Below are 12,005 nucleotides of genomic sequence, written 5' to 3' on the forward strand. Positions count from 1 at the left end.
TTGCTGCAATGTGTTCTTTTGAAGTATTATTTTCGTAATCGGATAGAAATTTTCACAACTTTTGAATGTATTTTTGATCAAAACCTTTGCATAAGTTAAATTCTATGAGTAACATTTATATGAACATATAAGTACACATTTCTAAGTATTTCAAATAATATTATGTAAAAGGTCTTACAAAGTAGTCATTGACATCACTGATTTGGAGAACTTAATGTCCCTAAAATACCTAGCCTATGATAATATCAATTTCTAACAATATATTTAGCTTTTATAAATATTTTTTGCTTATCAAATTGAAATATGTTTTTTGCATAGGTCTTTTTATCCTACATCTCTTTAAAATCTAAGGAAGCTTGAATTGATGCCTTCATTTTTTTCTCTGCGGGTTTCCTGTAGCAGATAGGAACATCAAAACAAGCATTCCATTGATTTTTTTTTTTTAACTGCCATCCTAGCATCTAAATATTTAAAGGGTGTTCCAGGAGGCTTTCGAGCTAACTTCTTCTATACCTGATTTTTCTGTCCATCCTTGCCTTTATACTTTATATGAAAGACAGCTTTGAGAGACCTAAGAAGACACAAAATGGAGAAGTGAGTAGTTTAACATGAAGTAAGGAGAGAGACAAGACAGTGGAACTTCTTTGCCTTGGTGGCAGCGTAGTGTGGATGGGAGAGTGACAGGGGATTTACCATCTCATCATATGTATTTTTGCATGTGTGAATATGTTCATAAGCCTTAGGAATAAAATGAGTTGGTGAATCTACCTTTCTAGCTTTCTCATTGAGCAATAAACCATGTCACTCTTCTCTTAAAAACTGAGAATAAACTGATGGTTGATCGGGGGTGGGAGGGAGGGGAAAGTGGGTGATGGGCATTGAGGAGAGCACCTGTTGGGATGAGCACTGGATGTTGTATGAAAACCAATTTGACAATAAATTTCATAATAAAAACCATGTCACTATTGAGCTCTGTTTCAATAAACACGTAGTGAAGATTAAAATCTTGGTTGAAAGTAGACAAAGCAACCATAGGAATCATTTAAATGAAGGGGACTAAAGCTGTATGAAATACTCAGCAATAAATATCTTAAAATAAGAGTTGACAAACTTTCCCTGTAAAGGGCCAGATAATAAAATGTTTAGGCTTTGAGGGCCATACAGTTGATATTGCAACTCTGCTGTCAAAGCATGAAAGCATCTATAGACAATACGTAAAGGAATGAATGTGGTAGTTTCCCACTAAAGCTTTATTTACAAAAATAGGCCAGAGGCTAGTTTTGGCCTCCAGACATGGTTTGCAAACACTGGCCATAGAATATCAATAATATCACCAAAATCACCACCATAAAAATAAAAGGTAAATTCAGTTTCCTCCTCCATGATATGAAAAAGCTGATTATCTCCCAAGTGCCTTCTAGTACTGACATCCTGAGAGTTTGTGAAAGTTGACTCTGGCATCTGTTGTGGCAATTTCCATAATGTCTGGCAAGATTATAGCTGGTGTCTTTTGAACCAGCAAGTTAAACATACTGTGAAATGGACTCCTTTATTTCATAGATCTGTTATCATGATTGCTATTGAGTTATGTTCTCAAAGAGCATCTGCAGAGGAGAATTGCAAAAGGTTCCCACTATTCTGCAGTGTTAGCAGAATATGGCTATTAAGGAACTTTGTCGGCAAAGACTAATGTCATGTATTAACCCAGACTGGGAAAACCATACACTCAGCTCTGCTTTTGGCCTAGCTGAATTATGTTACTTAGGTAGCAAGCTATTCCGAAAGTGCTGCTTTAAAAAGAAAATGGAATTAAGAAAGCCAGTATATTCTTGTAGTCATTTTCAGTTATTCAGTGTTTTCCTCATCTTCACAGACCCATTTATAGTTTTTTTTACGGAGTCTTTTCAGATCTAATGCTTTAGTCTTTATTTGGATAGTTCTTAATATAATAAGCCCTCATCACCTCAACTGACAAATAGAGCATTCTCCTGGCTAGTATCTTTCTGTCCTGTCCATCTCTTCCTGAGTATACCCTACATGCAGCAGTCATTATCCTCTGATTTGGTGTTTGTGTTGATGCTTTCTTCTTCAAGGACTTGTTTTGGCTTCTCTCCTATTATATAAAATCTGTTCTGTATTTCATAGAAAACAGGCTGCATCAGCATTCATTGTTTATGTTTGTCATACGTATTTTTCCCCTTATTTTTGATGGTCCAGCTAACAGCCATAACTTTCATCACTACAGGCTAAAGAGAAAAAAGTTTATTATTTTTTAATAAAAACTCTGAACGATGACATAAATGGGTCCCCCAAAACAGCTCTCTACAATGTAATAGTTGCTTTATTATCCTATTTAAATTTATAAGTGAACATAATTAAACCAAACTTCTCAGGAATAAATTTATATCCTAAAAAGCAAGAGTAATGAATTATATATTTTATATATCACTAGGGACTGATATCTCTTAATTTAACAGACTTTGAAGTTATTTGATGATAAGTTAAGATCTCTACACAATTCAATGACAAGAAGTCATTAGTGGTTTAGCCCTGATGGTCCCTTTTCTCTAATGACAAATTGACAAATAAATTAGTGTTCTTCTTTATGTAATCATCTCTGAGTTTGTTTAATGTGATCACTTCTTCCCAGTCCCATGAATATGAAAGAATAGATATGATCAAATTTTCCCAGCATAGAGTAAGAATTCTTTTGAGAAAGTTCTTTTGAAAAGAATAGCCCTCTATCCTGCTAAAAATTGGCTGCAAGCAGTAATAAGCACTACTATTTATTGTTTCCTACTTGTTCCATATATTTAACATACATTACCTTTTTAAATTCTCAATAATCTTCCAATACAGGTATTATTTCATCCATCAGGAATCTTTGAGTTGGTAGTACAGAGATCCAGTGGCTCAAATATGTCACCAAAAACTATTCTCTTACCTTAACTTTTTTCTGGTTTTCATGATGATTGCTTCACCCACACCTAGTCTGCCAGTCCCCATGGTACCACATGCTCTTATATGCTTCCAGTTTTATTCCCAGCCCACCCCCAACCCTTAAGCATTTCCTTGTATCTCAGTGGCCCAAATTAAGCCATGTGTCTATCCCTGAACCAGTCACTTGGGCAGGGGAATGGGCTTCATGGATTGGGTGAAGCCACTCTAGGACCATCTTTAATGTTGAGGGTGAAGGGCAGGAAAGTGAGGTAAGGGAAAACACATATATGACAAACAACCAGTCCCTACTACATCTCTTTCTTTCTTGAGATATAAAATAGCTTGAGCAAAAATAAGAAGTTGTAGTAGTATAATATGATGTTCTAGGCATGGGCTTCATGTTTTAGATACATTTTAGTCTTCAAAACCATCTTGAGAAATAAGTGCACTTAATCCTTGTTTTAAAGAAGCTTAGAAAAACCACTTCCCCAAGGCCTCCTAGTTAATCAGACCTAGGTCAGTCTGACTTCAATATCCAGGTTCTTTTCATGATGTCATGCTCTCTCCCCAGTAACCCAAAAGTTGGCTATAAAAACATATTAAGTATTGTCTTAGAAATTTATCACTGGTGGAAAATTTTAGAAATTATTCCATCCTATCTTCATTTAATGTGCAATATACCTACATAGAAATAATCCTTGTTACGACAGATTTACAAAGGGGCCTTAATATCTTGTTTTGCCTGCTTTGAACACCAAGATCCTTATTGCAGTGGTCAGGTATGGTACTCTATGCTCTATGCATATATGCAAACACACGTACATATACATATACATCTACATATATATACATGCATACACATATAAATATCTGTACCACATACATGATTATTACATATATCACAAATTCTAAGAGAGGTTCTTTAACTTGGCCCTTAATGAAAATTATAGGAGAATGAATTCAAAGAAACAGACACTATCTTCTACAGTAACTGACAGTGAATACTGAAAATTCTATCATCTGATGTCACTCTCTAGTTCTTCTTCACTTAACGGTAGTAATCAAGTATTGTGCCTAGGGGAACATTTCTGGCTCGGTCTGAATTATTTCCTGGGTATCCTACCTTTAATCTCATACTCCATCCCCTGGGGAGTTGACTTCTTGCTTCAGGGTTCTTAATGCTAACACTTGCCCAAGGCTCAGGCTTTCAGTGCTGAATCACAATTACTTAATTTTTATTGAAGGCTTGGCTTCTGTGCAGTGACCTGCAAGAAGCTGACGAGGGCTGCGGAATGGTGGTTTTCCTTCTTTACTTAAGATCATTCTGTGTCTTGAATAACTAGAAACTGGAAATAAATTTAAAATTTACTTTAATGATTTAATGATTTTAGGCAAGACATTTCTCTAAGGCAGAAAGAAATATTGCTGGATTAACTAAGAGGCAATCAGACGGTCCTTTGTCTGTATCTTTGGCTGTGTCACAGCATTGGGAAAGAGCTGTATATCACTGTGCTTTCTAGTACTTTACCTTTATTGACTTGGCATCACTTTTCAGGCAACTTGGAATGCTATTTAAGTGTTGTCATTTCTTTATTATATAATGCATTTATTGTTTTACAGTTTTATCTACCAAGGACTGGTTGTCTTTTTGCAAATCATTTTTTTTAAATGATGCAATTTTTAAGGCATTAGTGTTACGAAGTGTCTATCAAGATGAGCTCAGTCTTAAAGCACTAAGTTTTATTGTTGGAATTTAAAGAATTTTACAGCATCCATCCGGTGCCATTGATAAAAAATGTGGTATTATCCCTTTCTAAACATTATTTTAACATTTAACAAGTACTTAAAAAGTACAGTTCTCACCATTGGAGAGGTAGTACTAAAGAAGAAATGTTAAAATTAATGAAAAAAGATTGTCTTCCTGGGAAGCCTAGAAGCTGCAAGAAGGGATACGTACACATAGTTTACTTGTTCATTCAAGAAATGTTTATTGAGGTATTATTACATGCCAGACATGATGTGGTAGGCTCTGAAATTATAATATTGGGCAACAGAGGCACAATTCTCTTCACAGGATTTACAGTTTGAGGCAGGGGTTAGTGGGTAAAGGAGGTTCACTGAAGGGGTAGATTTTAAAAGAACAGGAGGCAGATGGAAAAGTGCTGAATATGAGCGAACTTTGGAAAGAAATAGTAGGATTCCACAGAATACTGGGGTTATGTCATATGCTGCTTTAAATCACGTTCCAGAAAAGCTCTTTTCATTGGGAAGCTATTCCAAAGCTTAAACAAAATGCTATATGGTTTCAAGAGCAGAAGTCTGCACTTTTTCTAAAATAGGCCAACATATATCTAACAAAAGAATTAATATATGTAAATATTGGTCCAAGTAATAACTTGAGCTAAAAATTGATTTCAAATCCACTTAACTGGTATACCTATTAAAGTTGAGAAATTAGTGCTTAATTTTGCTGTCTACTGTTGCTTTCTGTTGCTCAAAAAATTAAGTTAAGCTTGATAGACACTATTTCAATAATCTTCCTAGTAATTTAATACATTTGATATTCTCTTTAAAAGAACAGAACAAACTAAATTATCTGACACAGTTAAGATTATTTTTAAGCATATAGCTATTGATTTTGTAAAGGGCCCACCTAAATTTATGTAACACTTGATGTGTGAATAAAAGAAGTTAGAGAAAGACAGCATACATCATAAGTAGAGTTTGGCAAGTGTTTATTTTCCAGGTACTCTCATTAAAGAAAAAGCCGTTAAGTCTTCACCTCTAGAGTTTTTCTATTTAAGGAAGCCTGGATCCCTGGTGAAGAGGATTAAAAAGTTTAGGAAATGGCAATTAAAATGCTAATCCCTCTTGCAAAATTCTGGTTTAAAATCTGAGCCTAATAGAAAGGGAAAGTGGAAATTATTGTTTTTAGAGAAATTTATTTCTAATATATTTAACTTTTAAAAATGCAATACACTATACATTGACAAGGAAGGATAATCAGGCCTTCATATAATCTTTAATGCCATATGAAGAATGAATACACAGTTTAAGGGTCACTGGCGATAGGTGGCTCTTGAGCTTTTGAAATGTGGCTATTGCTTCTAAAAATACTGAATTTTGAATTTAGTTTAATTCTAATCCCCTTAAAATGGGTAGGATTCAGTTAGAAAAATTTAAAAATGTTTGAAATATTTGAGATGTCCCATGAAATATGAAATAAACAACATATTTTAAAGACTCAGGATGATAAAATATAAAATAAAAACTATAGTTTTTTAATGATACATATTGATATAATATATTTTGGGTTTATTGGACTAAAGAAAAAATACATTATTAAAATGGATTTCACTGTTTGGTTGTTAGTGTTACCTTTATAAATGTAGCTACCAGAAAATTGAAAAATACTGCGTGTTATATTTCTTTTTTTTTCAAAACTTTTTTAAAGTTTATTTATTTATTTTGAGAGAACATGAGCAGGGGAAGGGCAGAGAGAGAGAGGGAAAGAGAGAATCCCAAGCAGGCTCTACACTGTCAGTGCAGACCCCAACGCAAGGCTCAGACTCAGGAACCGAACCATGAGATCATGACCTGAGCTAAAACCAAGAGTTGGACATTTAACTGACTGAGCCACCCAGGCTCCCTTGCGTGTTTTTTTTTTTCTTTTGGATCATGCTGTTTTAAAGAGTTGCTCGAAGACATTGTTGAAATCCATCTGATGCACAAACTACAATCTGGCTCAGCAGTTCAATCATCAAAATCATTGCCCCCCTCCCCCTCTACCATCAGTGACTTCATAATCATAAGGAGTCAGTGAATCTGATAACTAATTTGGTATCATTTACATTTTAAACTGCTAATAATTACAATCTTTTATTTGGTATCAGAGGAAACAAAATTTCACAGAAAATTTTAGCCGGGCAAATTGGTGAGAAATGGCAACAGCGAAATTGTATGATTTTGTTTGAATATTATTGCATGCTGGATAACAAACAGTGTGAAGCACTTAAAGGGCTTAAACTGTATGTAGGAAAGTTTGTGGTACCTGATAGATGTGTCTTTTCATACTTTGTTTTATGCTCATGTCAAACAAAATGGGTAAAAAGCATGGCCAGATGTGTAAAGCTTTTTGTTCTGCTGGGTATCTCTCGTAAGCACTACCTCATGATTTTATCTCATTGTTCATCTCTCAATTCTTCTAGGAGGTGATTTCCTCTCCTTTCTGAGAAAGAAGAAGGATGAACTAAAACTCAAGCAGTTAGTGAAATTTTCATTAGATGCTGTTTCTGGTATGTCCTATCTCGAGAGTAAAAACTGTATACACAGGTAAGGAGAATATTTTTTTAAACATTTTCCAGTTTTATAAATAGAACGCTAGAAAAGTGACATTACAGCAATATAGTACAGCATGAAGTTCTTTCACAAAACTTACGTATTTTCTTGTTGATTTTCATATTTTGTGGGTTTTCATATTTTGTGTGAAAGCCTTCTTTGATAGTTGATATAATTTACAGAAATACTTACCTGAGGTAAGTACACCTAATTAGGCAATGAGTTACTTACTGATTAAAATCTGTTATATTATAATCATGAATGAACTAGTGATAAGATGTGTCACAAGTTAGTCACAATATCACCTACAGTCTTAGAGCCAAATAAGATTGTTTCCTGTGCTCCCTATTCTCATTTTGCAAAGAAATTACTCATAAATTATAGCCATGGAAGAGCATAATAGTAAAACAACAATTCATGAGAGTGAATTTGGCCAAGGGTAGAAGATATTAACATAATAGTTATTTCAAAGGAGATTTTAGAAAACTTTACCTAATTACATTAAGAGCAGTGACTTGGTTTTAATGCTTTTATAGATCGTGGTTTTAGTTGCTTGTAGCCGAAAATGTTCTTTACTGCTACGTGTCAATACAACTTAACATCTCTTGGAGAATTCATGTCAGATCCTAAGTATGGCTAAGTCTATTTAAGCAAAATAAAGTGGGGCATTGATGTGGTTTTTATTCACTGGAAGCAGCACATCATACTGTTGAACATGGAACAGAGTTCATTGTCAGATTGAACTAGTGTGGACTTTCTCTAAATTGGTTCAATTATTGAACTATATTTTTCTCTGATGTGTTTCATTATGCAGGCTTTGCTTAATGTTCTGAAGTCGTATAATGTATAATTATAGCAGACCAAAGGTACCTTCACCTAAAATATATATTTATTTGATCTCACTGTGTCAGTGGCATGACCCATCTGCTCCCCACCCTTACCCCACCCCCTGCTTCAGTTTGTGAGTTTGGCCGAGAATTCATAGCCAAACTCTCAAGTAAGCAAGGGTTTAATAGCAATTAAAGCAAAAGTACACTCTAAAGGTAGGAGAGTGGGCAGGCCCAGAGGTGGCAGCTGCACCAGGGGTCAAGGTTTTCTTTCCTTTTTATGTTTGCAAGCTATAGGGGTCATAGCGAGGGTGGTCTCTGATGGCATTGCCTCCTATCATCTAAGGGTCTCCTCCTACAGATTGGGAGGGGATGTCTTTGGTTTTACATGATCCTTATATGAACTGTCATGGAAGCATCCCTCTGAAAGGAGGGGGGTCAAAACCACAATGTAAATGTATTATTATGAAGCTATAGGTTACTGTAGGGCAACAGCTATAGGGAAGAGCACATGTGTTTCCCCTCCCCGCCCCCCGGGGGGGGGGGCGGTTTCCTGGCTGTTTGAAACTTGGTTTTGGCCCTTCTGAACAATCAGAAAACTACCTGCTATCTCCCTGCTTGTGTCTAGCTAACTGCCTACTCTATCAAACTGATCAGTTAATTTTTTCAAAAAATTCTCCTATATACCCAATTTTATTCTAAAACTAAAATTATGGCTTATGTTTCCAATATAGTTCAACAATTGCATACATTTTAAAACACATTTCAGTAGAGATATTATATATCTGGAAATTAAGGCAACTAAAACTAAGCCACTGTCCTTGTATTTCTAGGACTATAGATCAAATCACATTATAATAGGTATTTTTAAATATTTTTAAAAAGTATTTGATTTTGGACAAGAATTGCATTATCATTAATTTCATTGGAAGAAGAAAATGTTTTTTGTTGAAAGTAACAAGGATTTTCTTCTTCATTTAGAGAAAGTCTTATTATTTTGGTTGCTCAGGTGTTAAAACTACTTCAGGTATCAAATTCTCGACTGTAGTTACTCATTTTGTCTCAGATTTTTTTCAAGCCATTAGACTATAGCTTTAAATTCTAATGAATAAACAGTACTGAAACTGCTTAATTGTCAGTTAGTTACCAGTAGCAGTCTTCAATTTCTGGTGCATTGTGGTTGAGGGAACTGTTGTTTTAATTTCTTGCTACTTTTGTAGTGATTGCTTTTCTTGAAAATGGATGACTGTATTTTTTTCACTCTTTATTATTTATTTATTTATTATTTAAAAAAATTTTTTTAAGTTTTTGTTTTTTTAAGATGGAGAGAGACAGAACATGAGTGGGGATGGGGCAGAGAGAGAGGGAGACACAGAATCTGAAGCAGGCTCCGGGCTCTGAGCTGTCAGCACAGAGCCTGACATGGGGCTTGAACTCTTGAACTGCAAGATCATGATCTGAGCTGAAGTCACACGCTCAACCGACTGAGCCACCCAGGCGCCCCTGATTTATTAATTTTTTAATTTGCATCCAAGTTAGTTAGCATAGGGTACAACAATGATTTCAGGAGTAGATTCCTTAATGCCCCTTACCCATTTAGCCCATCCCCTCTCCCACAACCCCTCCAGCAACCCTCTGTTTGTTCTCCATATTTAAGAGTCTCTTATGTTTTGTCCCCCTCCCTGTTTTTATATTATCTTTGCTTCCCTTCTCTTATGTTCATCTGTTTTGTATCTTAAAGTCCTCATATGAGTGAACTCATGTGATATTTGTCTCTCTCTGACTAATTTCACTTAGCATTATATCCTCTAGTTCCATCCACGTGGTTGCAAATGGCAAGATTTCATTCTTTTTGATTGCCGAGTAATACTCCATTGTATGTATATGTACATATATGTATATGTACGTATATACATCAATAGTGCTGCTATAAACATTGGGGTTCATGTGTCCCTTCGAAACAGCACACCTATATCCCTTGGATAGACACCTAGTAGTGCAATTGTAGGGTCGTAGGGTAGTTCTATTTTTAATTTTTTGAGGAACCTCCATATTGTTTTCCAGAGTGGCTGCACCAGTTTGCATTCCCACCAGCAACGCCAAAGAGATCCTCTTTCTCCACATCCTCGCCAACATCTGTTGTTGCCTGAGTTGTTAATGTTAGCCATTCTGACAGGTGTAAGGTGGTGTCTTATTGTGGTTTTGATTTGTATAGGATGACTGTAGTTATTTAAGTGCCTCTATCATCAGAATTAAAACTGCTCTATGTCTTAGATGGCAGTGAGCTTTTAAAAATTATCCCACTTAACCAAATCATAACATTATCTGCTTTAATGTTATCCTTCCATTTTCCTTGTTAAGCATTTTCATGCATTCACAAATTTTTGAGTGTCAACCTATGCTTGAGCACGTATCTTAGAAGGTTGTACCTATTCCTTGTACTATTTGCCTGTGAGGAAGGTTCCAGATTGAGTATCTTAAACAATATTACTTAGAGCAGGTTTGACAAATAGGTTTCACTGCCTATTTTCAGTGATTGATAGTGGCTTTCTGTGTTGTATTGAGAAGGATTCCAGGATCAGCAACAGAGTCAAATGATCAGTCACATCTCTTAGGGCACTGATAAGCATTAACAAACCAGCCCTGAATTTGTCCTCAGTGGCATAGAATATTTTTTGTCTTTATTTTAATAAATGCTTTTTTATATGATTTTCCTTATTAGCTACAATAAATATACCAACATTACAAAATTTTTTTACAGTCACTTCCATTGATTTCTTCTAAGCCATCTGCTGATTTTCCTTGTTAGTCATAATTACTGGATGAATTTTATGATACCTCTGGCCAGTGGTCTTTTATTACTCTTGAAACTTCTATAAATGCTCTTTTGGAGGAATTCATTTTCTTTTTCTTTTCATTTCACTACCTCACCAATACATGACACTATGTTGAAAGAATAAAATATTCTTTGTGTTGAATTTTTTATAGAAGTGAATTGTACTGTTCCTATGTGTCATCCTATAGAACTATTTCTGTGGTAGTAATAGTATTGGAATGGATTTTAATAGATATATGGTTAAAAGATGCACTGAAGACATGTGTTTTTCCTCCTAAGAAGTATCAAATAGATAAATATAAATATATATAACATTCACTAAAGTGGTAAATGTCTTTCCTCATAATGAGGTTATTTCAAAAATTGATTAATCTTAACATGGTTTAATGTTTCAGTTTTCAAGTAGTGAAGAAAGTCACCAAGCCCCATTTTTTACCTCCCCAAATACCACTAAAATATATACATGTCTATGAATTGTGAAGTCTATGTCCCACAAATCAAAGCAAAAAAATTGTAATGTGCTTTAAATTTTATGTGAACTTATAAGTTTTATTCTGTTCAGTGATTCGAAGTCACTGAAATTCAGGACTTGAAAATATTTCTAATTGTCTGTCCTCAAAATAGTATCTTAAGTTTGGGGGTGGGGGGGGACACATTTTCTTCCTTTAGCTTTGTTGTATTGTTTTCATTACCATGAGAAAAGCAGAGCAATGTTTCATTATAGATAAACAAGTATGACAGCTATAAAATGGAAAGAAGTAATTGCTAACGAAATTGGCCTGCTTTTGGAAAATGTTCTTGTAATTTCCATTTAACTTCTAAAAGGGTTCTCTGGATACTCTTAAGTTTCTAATTGAAACTATTTCTGTTTAAAGCTAGTGAATTACTGGATTATTTTGTTTCACTTTAGCTATAAATCAACTACATTTTCTTTATAATTATTTTATAGACCAACATGAAATTTTCTTTCCTATTTGTACTTTATATGAATATTTTAAGTATACTGATAAACTTTGGGGTATCTGTGCATTTACTTAAAATGGTATGTAACTAGATTGTTAGAT

At 34.7% G+C, this 12,005-nt stretch overlaps 1 protein-coding gene across 7 annotated transcripts in view; it reads left to right on the forward strand.

Annotated features, from left to right (window-relative positions):
• The window catches only part of FER (FER tyrosine kinase), a 428,416-nt gene that overhangs the window by 316,276 nt on the left and 100,135 nt on the right, over positions 1 to 12,005 (forward strand). For all 7 annotated transcript variants that reach the window (XM_042990938.1, XM_042990948.1, XM_042990943.1 and 4 more), the window contains one exon: positions 7,149 to 7,272. In XM_042990938.1, coding sequence (XP_042846872.1) covers positions 7,149 to 7,272 — 124 coding nt within the window. The remainder of the gene's footprint in view (positions 1 to 7,148; positions 7,273 to 12,005) is intronic.

The sequence above is a fragment of the Panthera tigris genome, chromosome A1 (assembly GCF_018350195.1).
Source record: "Panthera tigris isolate Pti1 chromosome A1, P.tigris_Pti1_mat1.1, whole genome shotgun sequence".
Lineage (NCBI taxonomy): Eukaryota > Metazoa > Chordata > Mammalia > Carnivora > Felidae > Panthera > Panthera tigris.